The sequence below is a fragment of the Engystomops pustulosus genome, chromosome 3 (genome assembly GCF_040894005.1).
Source record: "Engystomops pustulosus chromosome 3, aEngPut4.maternal, whole genome shotgun sequence".
NCBI lineage: Eukaryota > Metazoa > Chordata > Amphibia > Anura > Leptodactylidae > Engystomops > Engystomops pustulosus.
In genome coordinates, this window is record NC_092413.1 from 43,671,538 (window position 1) to 43,690,470 (window position 18,933).

An 18,933-nucleotide genomic window follows, 5' to 3' on the forward strand; every position below is an offset into this window, starting at 1 on the left:
CACTCTTGACTTATTCTATTTCTTGACGCAAAATTTTGGCACCACTTGTGAAATCACTGATGCTTCTATTTGTTCAACACATTTTTTGGCATATTTTGTGGAGCAAAAATAGCCCAGCTGAAAGCTGGTCTAGGGAGTTCTAAACCTTTCAGTCTGTGCGCCAATTCATTAATACCTTGCGCCACAAACTTACATCCCACTGAAAAATATAGCACTGTTCTAGCGCCACCCAGCGCCAAAATTAATAAATGCCCCTCCAAGTCTCTTGGACTATTTTGCAAACGTGTCTGACTGATACGTTTTTCTATTTTAACTGAGCAAACATACATCATTACATAGAAAAGGAATAAAGCTTCACACTACATTTTCTTCAGCCTTTTTTTATGTTCTTAAAAAAATGCCAAAAAAAACTGATGTAGCCTGGCATCTCAAAACTTTTTTTTAGCCTTTTTTTTTATCTTGGCCGTTTTTACCAGGGATTTTCATAATTATAAGAAATCTTGTGACTTAGAGAATGCCACGTTTTAAACAAAAATGCCAAGTAAAGAAATGGAGTGCATGTAACATTATTTGGAATTGCTTAGAACATAACCTGTAACATCTGGATGCTGTGTTTATTATGAAAATACATCGAAAAGCACTGAAAAAAGCACTTTTCTAAAACTAGCCAAATTAGGGTAAATAAAATGAAGTCACACTATTATTTACATTTTTATATTTTACCTTTTTTTAAAAAATATTTCAATTTTTGACAAAAATATTACATTTACTAATTAAAATGTTACTAATTTTACTAATTAAAACTGTTATTATATTTCTGTGCCACTAGTGTCTTTAAGAATGTAAATACAGGGTGATTTGCTAAGGAAATTAATAGATTTATTTGAAGCCTTTACATATTAGCTGAACAGCACTTTCTTTGACCCTTAGTGATCCAATCGCTAAGATTTTTTTCTCCTTCTTTTTATCCTGCACTTGGCAAGACAAGCAAAAGCAATGTTCAGATTTTATGATCGTAATCTTACAATAAAGTTTTAACTTTTTCCCAAAGCATCTAATGTTTAGCTAATATTTCAGAAATCCATGCATGAGCTGAATTGTTTGTGTCTTTCACTTTTCTAAATCCCAGGATTTGTTTAGACACCGAATAAACCTAATAGAAGATTAACAAAGCCGCATTAGTTATGAAACAAATGCATAAATAACTTGACACTTTATGACTCAATACGCCATCGACTGAACAAAAAATTCTTGTCTTAGTCCATTTATTTCTGATAATTAGAGTTATAAAAATATAAAATAAAATGCTGTTATTTAATTTGTACATTTACAATCTAGGATATACAATACACTCACAAAGATTGCTTCACATCATACAATTTATTCCAACCATTTGGAAACATTTCAAACATCCCCCTAATATGAATTAAATATCAGTGTCTGGAACCGGCCAACAAAAAAAAAAACACCACATCCTGCTGCCAATTCAGATTGTAAACTCTAGTAGACGTGAAATGGTGTTAACAAGAGGGGAATACAATGGGCCGTACAGGAACAGAGAGTGGACGGCAAATAATAGGGAGAAGGAAAGAGCTTTCAGCAACAGACTCATTTTTCCAGAGTCAACAACTCATCCAAAGTCCAAATCGATCCTCACCTTGTCTTGCTTTTGTTAGTTCTCTCAGAAAAAGTTTTTGTCAATGACTGTGTGGACATGTCCCATAGCCAACTATCTTGCACGCCGCTCTAAGAACCAAGCTTAGCTTAAGGCCAAAGGTATGTGACTAGATCAGTGTCTCTGAGGCCAAAATAAAGTCAATCAACATCTTCCATGTCCATAGTTAGGTTGACGAAGCAGGTATTGAAATTCCATGTACACTGCTCAAGGTGTCCTGGTGTTTGATGATGGGACTGCTTTGCTTTCTATTCATAACTAAACAAAAATGAAGAGAAATATAGATTCATTATTTAATTGAAGGTTCTAATATGGTAATATATGCAAATAAATTCTATGTTTTAAGTAAGATTCTAATGAAACCAAACATATGCAAAGAAATATTTTTAACCCCCTTGAGGTAGAAGTAGGCTTTCCGAAGTTTGGTATGAAAAAAGACTCATTTAGAAACACAAACATATATATATTTATACATTTTTTTTTCAAAGTTAAATTTATAAGTTTTTAAGATCTTTGGAGGGTCATAGAGTCTAAACAATTTATTTTAAACCTTTAAACTTTTTTAAACCTTTGTTTGGTACTTCCCCTTCCATCGTAAATATATCGGGAAAAATAACGCAAACCCCAGTCCTCAATAACTGATGTATTAATCAGTAAGGCTAAGTTCACACTATCATTCAAACCTCTGTTCCTTACCTCCATTATAAAAAGTAAAGAATGAAGGTTTAACGTATCAATTAAAAATCCTTTTACATCAATTACATTTTATGTCATCCATTATCTTCAGTGAGGCAAGTAGCCGTTATGCATTTTTTTTTTTTTTACCGAGAAAATGGCTGCAGTACTTTTTCTCAGTTTGGAAAAAACACTTGGATAACAGTTAACTGCCTAACTGATCATAATGGATGACATCAACTTTATACTGATATCAATGGAATTTTTTATTGATACCTTAAACCTCTGTTATTTAGTTTTTAACGCAGGGAAGGAACAGGGGTTTCAACAGCAGTGTGAACTTAGCTTTACTAATATTTATGAAAAATACATTTTTACAGACAGCAAGAGAAGAGAGTAGTTCACATTTCTTTACAATGTTGTGTGGCTCCAAAATATAGCATAAAAAAATTCTGACAAATGACTATTTGATTATATATATATATATATATATATATATATATATATATATATATATATACACAGTATATATATATATATATATATATATATAATCAAATAGTCATTTGTCAGAATTTTTTTTTTATATATATATAGATTGATGTTCAATGTTTTGAAAAGTATTCAAAACAATCACAAATAAATTCCGCTAAATATTGAATCCAATGTTTACCACATGCTTTTAGTCCTAATTAACTGAACAACCGCCTAATAATTAGCGACATGGATTTTAAATCATCCAAAATGTCATAGCAAACATACAAACAAGACTCATTCCAGATTATTAGGCCATATTACAAGAAATGCACGTCGTGTATGAAAATTAATGACACCACAAGGCAGAGAAAACAAAACAGAGTCTGCCATGTCGTCCAGCGAAAACATAGAGGATAAGACATTAATAATCCCTAATGGTGCAGGTCACTCTGGGGAAGATATTATGCTAAATTTTTCACACTGCTTTATACATCCTAAATGTGTTTTCTTTATGTGAAAATTAAATTCTTAACAGGAAGAAGAGATAGATTATGCACTTCAAGTGACAAGAAGCAGAAGTCTCCTATGGATGCACCAACCACAGAATGGTAGTCAATGATAGAATTGAAACTTATGTATATATTAGATAGTCTGCAAGCTCCTGTGAGCAAGGCCTTCACTCCTATTGTTTCATACGGTTATTTTATTACTCTTTAATGTCTTATTTTGTTTGAAAATGTTTGGTAAAGCGCTGCTGAAAATTATGTAGCTAAATAAATAAAGATTTATAGTTGTTATTATGTATTTTATATATACTGTATGTAAGGATGTAGTAAACTTTGCCCTTTAATAACACTAGTAATGGAGGTCTGGCAATTGTTCTGTGCAGAAAATCTGTTGTGTAACACTTGGGATGTTGTAGCGTGCTGTGTAATACTTGGGATGTTGTAGTGTGCTGTGTAATACTTGGGATGTTGTAGTGTGCTGTGTAATACTTGGGATGTTGTAGTGTGCTGTGTAATACTTGGGATGTTGTAGTGTCCTGTGTAATACTTGGGATCTTGTAGTGTGCTGTGTAATACTTGGGATGTTGTAGTGTGCTGTGTAATACTTGGGATGTTGTAGTGTGCTGTGTAATACTTGGGATGTTGTAGTGTGCTGTGTAATACCTGAAATGTTGTAGTGTGCTGTGTAATACTTGGGATGTTGTAGCATGCTGTGTAATACTTGGGATGTTGTAGTGTGCTGTGAAATACTTGGGATGTTGTAGCATGCTGTGTAATACTTGGGATGTTGTAGTGTGCTGTGTAATACTTGGGATGTTGTAGCGTGCTGTGTAATACTTGGGATATTGTAGTGTGCTATGTAATACTTGGGATGTTGTAGTGTGCTGTGTAATACTTGGGATGTTGTAGTGTGCTATGTAATACTTGGGATGTTGTAGTGTGCTGTGTAATACTTGGGATGTTGTAGTGTGCTGTGTAATACTTGGGATGTTGTAGTGTGCTGTGTAATACTTGGGATGTTGTAGTGTCCTGTGTAATACTTGGGATCTTGTAGTGTGCTGTGTAATACTTGGGATGTTGTAGTGTGCTGTGTAATACTTGGGATGTTGTAGCGTGCTGTGTAATACTTGGGATGTTGTAGCGTGCTGTGTAATACTTGGGATATTGTAGTGTGCTATGTAATACTTGAGATGTTGTAGCGTGCTGTGTAATACTTGGGATGTTGTAGCGTGCTGTGTAATACTTGGGATGTTGTAGCGTGCTGTGTAATACTTGGGATGTTGTAGCGTGCTGTGTAATACTTGGGATGTTGTAGCATGCTGTGTAATACTTGCAATGTTGTAGTGTGCTGTGTAATACTTGGGATGTTGTAGCGTGCTGTGTAATACTTGGAATATTGTAGTGTGCTATGTAATACTTGGGATGTTGTAGTGTGCTGTGTAATACTTGGGATGTTGTAGTGAGCTATGTAATACTTGGGATGTTGTAGTGTGCTGTGTAATACTTGGGATGTTGTAGTGTGCTGTGTAATACTTGGGATGTTGTAGTGTGCTGTGTAATACTTGGGATGTTGTAGTGTCCTGTGTAATACTTGGGATCTTGTAGTGTGCTGTGTAATACTTGGGATGTTGTAGTGTGCTGTGTAATACTTGGGATGTTGTAGCGTGCTGTGTAATACTTGGGATGTTGTAGCGTGCTGTGTAATACTTGGGATATTGTAGTGTGCTATGTAATACTTGGGATGTTGTAGTGTGCTGTGTAATACTTGGGATGTTGTAGCATGCTGTGTAATACTTGGGATGTTGTAGCGTGTTGTGTAATACTTGGGATGTTGTAGTGTGCTGTGTAATACTTGGGATATTGTAGCGTGCTGTGTAATACTTGGGATGTTGTAGTGTGCTGTGTAATACTTCGGATATTGTAGCGTGCTGTGTAATACTTGGGATGTTGTAGTGTGCTGTGTAATACTTGGGATGTTGTAGCGTGCTGTGTAATACTTGGGATGTTGTAGTGTGCTGTGTAATACTTGGGATGTTGTAGCGTGCTGTGTAATACTTGGGATATTGTAGCGTGCTGTGTAATACCTGGGATGTTGTAGTGTGCTGTGTAATACTTGGGATGTTGTAGCGTGCTGTGTAATACTTGGGATGTTGTAGTGTGCTGTGTAATACTTGGGATGTTGTAGCGTGCTGTGTAATACTTGGGATGTTGTAGTGTGCTATGTAATACTTGGGATGTTGTAGTGTGCTGTGTAATACTTGGGATGTTGTAGTGTGCTATGTAATACTTGGGATGTTGTAGTGTGCTGTGTAATACTTGGGATGTTGTAGTGTCCTGTGTAATACTTGGGATGTTGTAGTGTGCTGTGTAATACTTGGGATGTTGTAGTGTCCTGTGTAATACTTGGGATGTTGTAGCGTGCTGTGTAATACTTGGGATGTTGTAGCGTGCTGTGTAATACTTGGGATGTTGTAGCGTGCTGTGTAATACTTGGGATGTTGTAGTGTGCTGTGTAATACTTGGGATGTTGTAGTGTGCTGTGTAATACTTGGGATATTGTAGTGTGCTATGTAATACTTGGGATGTTGTAGGGTGCTGTGTAATACTTGGGATGTTGTAGCATGCTGTGTAATACTTGGGATGTTGTAGCGTGCTGTGTAATACTTGGGATGTTGTAGTGTGCTGTGTAATACTTGGGATGTTGTAGTGTGCTGTGTAATACTTGGGATGTTGTAGCGTGCTGTGTAATACTTGGGATGTTGTAGCGTGCTGTGTAATACTTGGGATGTTGTAGTGTGCTGTGTAATACCTGGGATGTTGTAGTGTGCTGTGTAATACCTGGGATGTTGTAGCGTGCTGTGTAATACTTGGGATGTTGTAGCGTGCTGTGTAATACTTGGGATGTTGTAGTGTGCTGTGTAATACCTGGGATGTTGTAGTGTGCTGTGTAATACCTGGGATGTTGTAGCGTGCTGTGTAATACTTGGGATGTTGTAGTGTGCTGTGTAATACTTGGGATGTTGTAGTGTGCTGTGTAATACTTGGGATGTTGTAGTGTGCTGTGTAATACTTGGGATGTTGTAGCGTGCTGTGTAATACTTGGGATGTTGTAGCGTGCTGTGTAATACTTGGGATGTTGTAGTGTGCTGTGTAATACTTGGGATGTTGTAGTGTGCTGTGTAATACTTGGGATGTCGTAGTGTGCTATGTAATACTTGGGATGTTGTAGCGTGCTGTGTAATACTTGGGATGTTGTAGTGTGCTGTGTAATACTTGGGATGTTGTAGTGTGCTATGTAATACTTGGGATGTTGTAGCATGCTGTGTAATACTTTGGATACTTTGAGGTTTTTTGTTTGGTCCATTACAGACATTGGAGATCTGAATGAAAACCCACTCAAATTTTTGTGCAGGTTTTCATTGTGTTATCAACTTGAATTGTCATGTGGACTCATAGGGGATCACTTATCCTTAGTCAGGACATTTGTGCATTTTGTTTTTATTTTTCTGGGTTTTAAATTCTTTTAGAGGGTGATATACTAGGCATGTGTGTCTGTTGATTTTTTTGCGCCTTTTTAAAAAAAGTTGCAAATTCTTCTGCAACCTCTTCTAAACATTAGCAGAAGAGCCGCAACATGTATTATATCTGTATTCCTTGCATTTTGAATTAGAGAAAATTCACCATTACCTGGAGGTGCCAGGACCATCATTGTTTTTCAATTTGCCTACACCTGCTCGTTACTGGAGCTTATTTGTACCATTTTACTATAATTTGTGCAAAAAAATGTCAACTTTTTCATACGTCCACATCTGGATTTTGGGTACATCAGATGCAATTCTGTAAAATCCTTGAGCGTCTAACTTTGCTAGGCGGGTAGAAACGTCGCCAATTATTGCGCAAATATGCGAATGCACCATAAAAAGTCACCAGTATAAGAGAAAAGCATAAGATAAATGATCGCCATGCTGTCATGTATAGCTACTCTTACAGTGACATAATATGTACAGTTATGGTCAGGCATTTGGTCAAATGTGGAATTCAACGAAAATGAAAATTGCTAATTAAAATTGCAAAATATATTTTAAAAAACGTACACGTACAAATTGTATACCATGGAGACCTTACAAAAGGTTTATCAAATGAGGAGGAACAAATTAGTTCACATGGTTATATCCGGCAACAAGAACGCCAAACAACAACAGCAATCTGAATTTATTGCGTATAAAAATTGCATGAAATCACACACGTCAAATATGTGTCAGAAATCACTGGACTATTCCATTAATGTGAAAAAACCTTGGGTCATATCACCAAATGACCTCATCCAGATAACTAGAGTAGATTTCACGTTTCAGAACTGGCTGTAGAAATACGTGACCCCTACCCACCCCCGCCACCTCCAAAATAACCCTTTTTTAGCTACAAGAGTGATCTACAGCATCATTTACACTGATAGCAAGGCCTACATTGACAGGATATTCCGGTTTCTGTTACAATCCCTCGTTCCACCCAAACCCACGCACTAGTGGTTACATTAGGTTTCCGAGTCCACCTGTTAGTATGTAGCTCATAAGCAGCACTACTATCTGGTGGCCCATGGAAACAATTTCAGTGAGTGGTATGGCTCATTGCCCCTTTTATTTTTATCTTATAATAGTCGATAGTAGGTATAGACCACAAACGCATGATCATAAACATAATAAAAATGCACACACATAAACATGCACAACCATACACAGACACAAACATACTACATGTGCATGTAATGCATAGCTTATAAATGGTTGTGCTGATACCTCCGGAGCAAAGAGAGGAGGAAGGATGTGTCCAGGACAATCATAGTAGAAGTCTGACAATGACATGTGCCATGAACAATCACATAAAGCCACAGGGCATAAAAAGATAAAAGTTTAAACAAAAAAATAAATAGTCTCCTACTTAATAGGGTTGATGTTAACCTGTGAAAGGCTACGTTCACACCTCCGTTCCTTACCTCCATTAAAAAAAGGAAAAGAAAGAAAATGCTAATTTTATGTTGTCCAATATGTACAGTTATCCATGCTCTTTTTTCTAAGGATGAAAAAGTACTGCAGCCAATATCATTTTTGCCGTCTAAAAACAGAGGACAGAAAATTTACATTGATCTCAATGGGATTTTTAATTGATTAACAAGGTAAGGAACAGAGGTTTGAACGATAGTGCAAACTTATCCGAAGTGATAGGAGACTCCATTTGCTATAGTATAGGGTTGCATACTGCTTGACTGGCTGAAAATCAATGAAGTCAAGTCTTTAACCTGTCTATTTTGGTTGTACCTAGGGGGCTAAAACCCAACTGTATGCACTGCCTGAGGACAATCAGTATACAGGCAGTCCCCGGGTTACATACAAGATAGGGTCTGTAGATTTGTTCTTAAGTTGAATTTGTATGTAAGTCGGAACTGTATATTTTATCATTGTAACCCCAGCCAGAACTTTTTTGGTCCCTGTGACAATTGGATTTAAAAAATGTTGGGTTGTCATAAAAATGAATATTAACACTAAAGCTTCATTGCAGACACCTGTGATAACTGTTACAGCTGATCATTGTAGCCTAGGACTAAAGTACAATAAATTACCAATATCCAGAGGTCCGTTTGTAACTAGGGGTCGTATGTAAGTCGAGTGTTCTTAAGTAGGGGACCGCCTGTATATATATTTTCCAAGAAAAGGCTGCAGCACAAGGCCTGACAAAGGCTCCCAGTCATAGGAGCCGAAATGTAGCTTGACACATGTTTGAAAAAAATTGTACGTTTTATATGAGCCTCTATCTCAGTAGTGTTGATGCTTTTTCTTGTAATTAATTTTGAACTTTGGTCGGAGAACCAGGATGTGACTTGATGTGCTCTGCTAATTTTTTCTATTCACATATGTACAGGCGGTCCCCTATTTAAGAACACACAACTTACATACAACCCCTAGTTACAAACGGACCTCTGGATTTTGGTAATTTATTGTACTTTAGTCCTAGGCTACAATGATCAGCTATAACAGTTATCAAATGTGTCTGTAATGAAGCTTCAGTGTTAATCCTGGTTCTTATGACAATCCAACATTTTTTAAATCCAATAGTCATAGAGACCCAAAAAATTTTGTCTGTAGTTACAATTATAAAGTATACAGTTGCAACTTAGATACAAATTCATCTTAAGAACAAAAACTGCCTGTATTAATATATATGTGTGTGTGATCGTTATAATAAATGCATATGTTATTCATTGTATTTATTTATGTATGTGTGTTTGTGTGTGCGTATCGATATACGTTTGTGTGTATATATCTGAAAATATATATTTGTGTGTATACATCTGAAAATATATATATATATATATATATATATATACGCATACATATATAGAGATATATACTAGAGAAATACTGATAAACAGTTTCTTTCATGACGTTACGCTGTTGCTAACTTCAGAAAGATGGTTACACCGATACGTCACACATGAAATAAACTCACCATTGTTTTTTTTCACTGAATTGGATTTGGATGTGCGTTTTTTTTGGATATATTGCACAATAACAATAATCTTTATTTATATTGCATCATAAAATACCGTAGCGCTTTGCAGATTCTGATATTACAGAGTAATAACCATCATATGTAACAATAGAAATGAGGCCCCTGCAATAGTTTTTTATCTAGACTTCGGAGCATTGCACCCTTCTTTTAGGGGTTTTGCGATACTGTACTGCAATGGACTTTTCCTTTCTACATAAAGATACACACACACACATATTGTCATTATCTGCTGCATCTATTTAGCGATCAGTGTTTCACTATGGAGCACATTGAAGATACTGATCCCTAATTCTTCCTCAATGATCAATAATGTTAAAATCATGTATAAGCTGTTTGTAATCATTGCTCTCACTTTGGGACACCGAATTATTACTGAACAATCCAAATATTATAATGTTTGCTAAATATTGTAAACAACATTGCGGCCATCATCTCCTTTAAGACATTTGTAAAAGCAGCTCAGATTGACCAGAAAGCCTCATGAACATGATGTTAAAAATTATAATTTTGTTGGCACTTATTGCCAATTATTTAATCTTTGGCATCTTAATTTTGGATTTCTCGATATATACAGTTTGTAATAATGAATCTGGGGGAATCTATGTGGCATCACTAAGCTGTAATACTTTTGCAAAATGAAATTTTACCCAGTGATATATACATTAATAAACTGATCTATTTATTATTTATATAGTGTACAGATTAGTGCAGAATAAATAGCACAACTGATATATTGAAGAAAATGGGTAACAGATTCTACAAGGGATGGGGAACTTTATGAGCTCTGCTGCATCCACATATATAAAATATTCTAAAAACCACAGTCTCAATTCAACTCTACAACTAGGGAACAGTGGGCATTTTGGGGTCCTACAAAATTTAAGGTTAATAATTATCATTAAGTATCCTACAAAGAAAAATAAATATATAAGAATGTATGTAAACTAAATTAAATATCTCCCTGGACTTAAACCAGTACAAATAATGTATAACTATATTGTATGCTTATGTATGGAAATTATAATGCTCACTATAAAAGAAAAATTAATAAAAATTCTAGACTATGTAATAACTCATGGAAATTGACTGACTATATATTCATTTTTCGATTATTATTGCAGTCTTGATATCCACCTTTATTAATCTACTTCTGGCAAGATTTCTCTCTTTATAACAGTATGTTATATAATGTGCCATATAACATGTTGAATGTTCACTGCATATACATAAACCACAGTATGTAACACTATATTGCATCAGCTTTCCAACTAGGGCCCCCAAAAAGGACGTTTTACCTCCAATGAGAGGTTTTCTTCTGCAGCAAACCCAATGCACCTGTTACTTGTCTTTCTTCCTGCAATGCATGATTGTGCACTAATACCTTCTTACTACTAGGATAGTGTGTACTGGTGTTTGGTGGATTGGTGTTCCCTGCTGGTTTGGATCTTCCATTTGTTCCAGTAAACAAGTAGTGTCCAAACCCAAGACCTTCTGGCTTCCATCACAGCATCTGATTCTTATAAAATGTCTCCAAGTCGTAAAAGCATCTCACAGACTGTAGGACAATCGACTCTTTTACTGCAGTTTTATAGACCAGATTGTTTACTATGGACTCCCCCTTGTAAATTAGCATCATCGTCAATAAAAAGCCACTAATGAACAGAATATAAGTCACATCATGACAGGCTCCATATCTAGTTATAGAAGTCAAACACAGAGGGACAGATAGATACATAGATAGATAATAAATAGATAGATAGATAGATAGATAGATAGATAGATAGATAGATAGATAGATAGATATTGTGATACTTTTAAAATGATCTAAAGTTATAAATAACATAATTCCATGCATATCTCAGAGATATACAGGCACATCCAAAATTTGTCGCATCAACGGTTGCTGCAGTTTTTGCGCTAAAATGTATTTATCTTATCATCGCGAGTATAATGTGAATAATTAGTTGTCATTAAGTAAAAATCGTCTCAAGCCAATTGATAAAGAGTATACAAACATAATATAACACATAATTTTACTGCTAACTGGGGCTTTTTATTAGGGAGAGACATTTATTTAGTTAAATAAATGTTGTGCACAGCCATCTTGTTATAATCTGACACTACAGCAGCTGGAGAGTATATATATATATATATATATATATATATATATATATATATATATATATATATATATATATAATTTATTCAGTTCACTATTGAATATTTTACTTTTTTTTTATAATGTGTATTCACATGGGCACTGATAAACATGGGCACTCTAATAAATCCAAATCATCTATCAGGACTGTAAGTAAATTATACAAAAATAGACACCGTTAACTTTAAGGGCACATACTGCAAAATATATAATAAATTCTAGACAGATTTTAGGTGTATATCAACATATTGAAGTTGTTCCTCTTGTTTTTCTGTTTCTTTCTCACTCTTTCCATGTACTCATTCATTTTATTATTTATATACTACTTCATTCCTTCTTTCTATATAGTATGTTTTTCTGTCACTACCCAATTTTTGCTTTTCTTTCTTTCTTACTATCTTTCTTTCTTTCTTTCCTTTATATACTGTCTTCCCCTAATTCCTTATTATACGCTTCTATATCTTCCTTTCTCTCTTTTCCCTCCTTCCTCTCTCACTTGCCGCTCTCTTTTACTCTCTCAGCTCTTACCAATGTGTGTATTATATCTTTTTCTTCCTTCCTCCGTTACTATCTCTGCTGTTTTCTATCTTTCTCTCCTTTTTCCGTCCGTGCTCCCTCACTTGCCTCCCTCTTTAACTATGTCTATGCTTTTACCCCTTTATGTTATAATTTTATAATGTTCTAATAGTCTACTTTATTTTCTTATTTTATTTTCTGCATTTGCCCCTCTGTATTCAGTATATTTTTTTACACTGCCTCACTGTTTAGCCGTGTTTATCTCTAAGTGCTGACTTCCTCTGTCTCCTTCATCTTCTCTCTCGGGCTCTCCTTCTCTCTTCTTCCCTGCCTTTCTGTTCTCTCCTTCCATTTTTACTTGCATGTCATGTAAGGAATAAAGTAGAGATGAAGGACAGAGAATGGTCTCTCTGATGAAAACTCTTCCCCTATAAATCATGTACTAAGACCCGCAGGTACCAGTCATAATAAACCCATAGCTTGTACCCTGCAGTCAGAAGTCCCATCAATCATTTCTTCATAGCCCTGCACACACATAATGCAGGGATCTCATTGTACCCCCCAGTGCGCAAAGTGATATCTCCCAGTACCCCCCAGTGCGCACAGTGATGTCACATACCTTCCCTGACTTGGTGTTTGAAAGTCATGTCTCCTCCATGTACAGTCACTCCTGGGCCATGATGGGCAAGTGGGCTTCCCTGTGTTTGCCAGTGGTGGCCCGGGGTAACATACCCGGCTCCTGGGCCACCGTATACCCCATACTGGTTGGTAGAAGGATAGGCGCAGGCTTGAACAAAGCCACCCACAGTGGAGAGACTGGAGGCAGCCTGCAGCATGGACAGGAGGAGAAGACATAAACAAGGAAGGATCATCAATTATATGTTCAGTTCTTGCTGGAAATCGAATTTTTCTACTGGGAATAATATAACTGACAGGGAAATTAATAGGAGGCATTAATATTCTAAACAAGATTTGATGTCGGCATAATGCAGATTATATATATATATATATATATATATATATATATATATATATTATAACATATAAAAAATACAAATGTATACATAGTTACCTGTGGGTATTTGATATCAGTCTCTACAGATTTCTCTATTCCATTGATATTCTGTGTAGTCGGAAACCCTGTCCTGTTAACACTTGTCCACTCTTCCATTTTTGGGGAATATACAGCACCATCTGCACTGGTAATGGCTCCTAAAGCAAGACATATATGCGTCTATAAATTGATATAAACATAGAAATTGGATTTGTTTTGTTTGAACGTTGCCTGGAAATTTGGAATGTAGTCGCCACCGTTTAATTTGCCAGCCAATTGAAATATATAGATATAAACTTATTTATTATGTGATTAATCATGATAATATATGTATATTAATCTATATCTATGTATCTACACACACATATATGTGTATATATATATATATATATATATATATATATATTATATATATACAAACTTTATTTATGTAATCATGAAAGCGGCTTTAATACTTTAATATTTATATTACAGAATATTAATAGTCTTTAGAATGTACATAAAGGATGTAAAATTAAGATAAATATTTAATTCTTCTTTTCCTGGTCAAGAAAATATTTTGACCCTGCATTTCAATGTACTGCTCTACACCGACCAGCACGAATGATCTCTTTGTATCACGAATAAAACATACAGTCATCATTTTGTCAAAATAATAATTGATGTATCAAAATATTTGAAATGCATATACTGTAATTAAATCATTTAATATATTATATATATTCTGCAACACTATAAAATGAATGACATAAATAATGAAATTTCGGTATATTCGGCTTCAGTTTATTTAATTCTCTGAATTTTTGGTGATTTGTTTTTACACTTAATCTCATGCACTTATGGTTAAAACGTTATAATATTTGTTCTTGGTTGGGGCAAAAACAACTACATGTCACTAGTGGGGAGATGTTGGCATCTTGTCTTTCATCAATGGGTAAATATTTGACAATGAAATTGTATAGTTCCATTTCTCTCATAATGCCTTTATTAAGATATTTTCTGGAGCTATTTCATCTGCGCTTACTTTAGTCACTTAAAAGTCCAGAAAATAGCTACACAACTAGGGATGGATAGATAGATAGATAGATAGATAGATAGATAGATAGATCGATAGATTGATGATAAAGAAGGTGCCTTGTCAAAAAACAGGCGCAATGGAATAAATATAAACCCCTGATTTCGATTGTACCGTGAAATGCTGTCTCTTAATTGGAGTAGATAGATAGATAGATAGATAGATAGATAGATACATAGACAGAGAGAACGATATATGCATAGATAGATATAGATAGATTCAATCTGCTTTCTTGTTGATTGCTCACCGTTATAAACATAAGAAATAGATGCATTCATATCAGCCTGCCACATATGGATACATACATACATACATACTATAGATACATAGAAGTATAGATAGATAAATAGATAGATATACAGACAGCTAGAATGAAAGATAGATTATAGATAGATCGATAGATAGATAGATAGATAGATAAAATTAAACCGCTTTGTTGTTGTTTGCTCACCATTATATAAATAGCAAATAGATATATTGGTATCAGACAGCCACAGTAGATACCAGTAGATATCAATAGATACTGTAAAGAGGTTGACGGGTAGATAGATGATTGATAGATAGATAGATAGATAGATAGATAGATAGATAGATAGATAGATAGATAGGAGATAGATAGAATTGTCCTGCTTTCCTGTTGATTGCTCATCATTATATACATTATAAATAGATACATTGTTATCAGACAGCCATAGTTAGATAGATATTATAGAAAGATGTATATCTATATATTCAAATGAAAAAAAATAAATTGACATTATTTGGATAAATCATACAATTTTATCTGTCCAGGAGGGGGGCTATTAGCACTATTTGCAGTGTGAATAGCCCCATGCATGAAGGAACACCTGTTATCACCCAGCTATTGCACTTTCCACCAACTCACCTGTTTGCTCCATGAAGGTGCGGATGCCTAAGATGTTGTTGACAGAATGAGCTGATGGCCAGGACCTGGCAATGCTGACATGTCCAGGTGGCATATGCACTCCATGGTGATGGCTGCCCACCTTAGCAGAGCCAGGAGATATTGGGTTTGGATAAGGATATTGGTAGATGTGATTATATGGTAATGCTTGGGAAGTCGGCTGCTTTGAGCTTTCATATTGACTAGGTTGAGACAAGTTCCCAATTTTATTCCTTAAAATCCTACTTATAGAACTGACAGATGGCACATTGTACTTATCGCAGACGTTGTCAGCCAGAAGACGGTCCCTGATCTCCCAAGCAAAGATGCCAGGGTCAGATTGTTTGTACTCCCTGATATGTTTCACCACATTAGGAGTGGTGACTCTGGGCTTGCTCCCTCCAATAGCCCCAGGTAGGATTGATCCTGTTTCGTTGTATCTGGCCAGGATTTTACTGACACATCCATGAGAAACTCGTAGCTGTCTGCTGATATCACAAGGCCTGATTCCTAGCTGTGCCAGCTCCACTATCCTCAGCCTGATGGCATTGGGCAGGGGTCTTCCATTGACAAACACACCGCCCAGCTGGTTCACTTCTCCATAAGCTTGTTCTGCATAGTAAAGAAATAAAATAATATCAATGCATGTAAATTGGGTATATTCATTCAGACCTCAAAGAACTGACAGATTCTAAAATCACAAATATTATGTTAAAAGAATATAGAATCAGATACAAAGTATAACATACAGACTAGTCATATACATAATATATAATATAAAACATAGAATAGTCACATAGATATAGAAAAGTCCCAAATACAATATACTATAAAAACAGAATAGTCAGACACAAATGATAAAACACAGAGTAGTTAGATATAAAGTATAAAATGCAAAATAGTAACATACAGAATATAAAACGCAGAATAGTTAGACACTAAGTATAAATAGTCACATAGCTAGCATAAATACAGAAGAGCCAACACACGATATACTATAAATACGGAACTGTCAGATACATAGAATAATATACAGCATAGTCAGATACATAATATAACACAGAATAGTTAAATCGATAGCAATGATACAGAAGAGTCACAAACAAAGAAAACTCTAATTACAGAATACAATACTTTGTATCTGACAAAGTATCATATACAGAATAGTTACAAAAATGTAGAAGAGTCCCAAATAAAGTATACTATAAATACAGAATAGTCACATACATAGTATAAAACGGAGTAGAGATACAGAAGAGTTTCAAACACAGTACACTATAAATACAGAAGAGTCAGACACAAAGTATAAAACACATAATAGTCAGATACATAGTCTAAATCACAGAATGGTCAGATACATTGTATAAATCACAGAATGGTCACATAGAACAGATAGAGGACAGTTCCAACCACAGAAGAGTAGAAATACAGAATAGTCAGATATAAAGTTTAAAACACAGAAAACAGATAATAGAAAACACATATAGAAGACAGTATACGTTAAATACAGAAGTCAGAGACAAGGTATAAAATACAGGAGGTCAGATAGGAAGAACAATAATACTGTATAAGCCACCCAGAGACACATGAGACATTTATGCACATAATAAGGATAAAATATGCCTTTTACTCAGTTATTTGACCATCTATACTACAGAAATGAAGGCTGCTTACCCATCCCGCAAGAACAGAATGAGAGAAACTTCTTCTCCACAGAAAAATCAGGAAACTCAAACAGATGTAACCCAGAGATACATGGAGGGAGAGAGAGCTCGGTCTTCTCCAATGAGCTGGATGAGGAGGAGTGTTCTGCACTCACAGCCACTTCCTCTCCTCACTGTGTTTGTACAGAAACTTCTCTCAGGCAGAAGAACAAAAGCTCAAGGTGATCTTCATCCCATCAGGCAGGAGAACTGCAGCTATTATCTCCAAGTGGAGTTGGTTCAGATCTCTCTTTGACGTGTCCTCCACGTCAATTCTGGTGGTCAGGCTGGAGGAGCTACTGAGGACATCTCATTGGTTCCCGTCATCTTAAATAGGCAGAGATTTTCCTCCTAGCCCTTCTAGTGTAACCCTAACCCTGTCTTCTGCTGGAATGTCTCAATCTCCTCATCCTAAAACAACATTAGCTGCCATCTTTAAAGGCTTTCAGAGATCCCTGGCAGCCCTATCCATCATGTCTTCTCTTCTTCAAACCCATTAATGCCCAGACATGAGTATTTTCTAGAACATAATAGTCACTGATCTTTTCTTTTTCCCTGTTTTCCCCCCTGAACTTCATCTTAAACATTAACATTTTCTATTCACACAGTTTACAAAGTACATTTTTTGTTGCCTTCACAATTGGTTGTATCATCTGGAAATCATTACATTGTATATGTTCTTTGAATTGCAAATGAAGACTTGCAGAAGTGAGAAAAAATAGTCAAGAATTGCATGGGGCAAACAATTCAGCTGGATGGCACCTGTTAAAATACAGAAAGATGTAACACTGGCACATGGTGGTTCTCTGATGCTGTGGTCAGGTCAGGTTATTGGAGCAGTGAGTTGTTCTGTGTGAGGACATGTGGTAGGAGAAGACTGGTGACTATGTTTTGATCTAAGGAGAAGATAGACTATGTTCCCACGTATTCAGGTAGGGGCTTCTCATGATCAGATAGCAAACACTGCTACCCAAAGGAGGATGTTTACACAGATCAGGTGGCAAGTGCTGGCTTTATCTCCCATTGTAAATATAGAAATATACCTCTACTTCCCAAATGTGTTTACCATCGGACAAAGACCCTTTAAGAAGCTTTAGACCAGGATGATATCATAATGTCCACCTCAACTCTCAATTATTAAGCACACAGGCAACCAATGGTTAATTGTTTAATATCACCTGTATAGTATGATACTTGACACAGGGATCTGTGAACACTACAGGTGCATTGAAAAAGATCCCATCCGATTACTAAAGTCTCATATTGGGATGAAATGTACAGTATGTTGTTTCCATAGATCCATTACATTCAACTGATTTATATGTGTCAATGTATGTATCAATCTATTATTATTTATCAGAATATGGCAGGTTGTTGTCTTCTCAATGACGGATAATATCCATATGGAGCAGAGGTAAGTATAGATGGATAGAAAAATAGGTTTATAGGTAGATTTTTAATTAACAGTTAGATATAGATAGTTAGATCGAAAGATAATATATGGATTATTTAGCGGAAAACGTGCATTTTTGGAAGCAGTGAAGACAATTCTGTGCGCACATTTTTGATGTTTCACTGTCTTCATAAATGCTGAACATTTGATGCACGTATATTACTTTTATT

The 18,933-nt window shown here is 35.5% G+C and overlaps 1 protein-coding gene across 1 annotated transcript; it reads right to left on the reverse strand.

Moving 5' to 3' along the window:
- Nucleotides 1-1,324: 1,324 nt before the first annotated feature.
- Nucleotides 1,325-17,606, reverse strand: PAX1 (paired box 1). The gene is made up of 5 exons (XM_072139491.1): nt 17,282-17,606; nt 15,590-16,219; nt 13,647-13,786; nt 13,194-13,401; nt 1,325-1,933 (listed from the first exon to the last, which is right to left on the reverse strand). Exons 1-5 carry the CDS (start codon nt 17,283-17,285, stop codon nt 1,842-1,844), a joined length of 1,074 nt encoding a protein of 357 aa, XP_071995592.1. The 5' UTR covers nt 17,286-17,606; the 3' UTR covers nt 1,325-1,841.
- Nucleotides 17,607-18,933: the final 1,327 nt, after the last annotated feature.

What these genes read in the sequence shown, in the direction of transcription:
- PAX1 (XM_072139491.1), bottom strand. An exon ending in CACCTTCATGGAGCAAACAG is followed by an intron (nt 13,787 to 15,589) that starts GTGAGTTGGTGG and finishes GTCTTGCTTTAG; the next exon opens with GAGCCATTACCAGTGCAGAT. An exon ending in CTGATATCAAATACCCACAG is followed by an intron (nt 13,402 to 13,646) that starts GTAACTATGTAT and finishes TCCATGCTGCAG; the next exon opens with GCTGCCTCCAGTCTCTCCAC.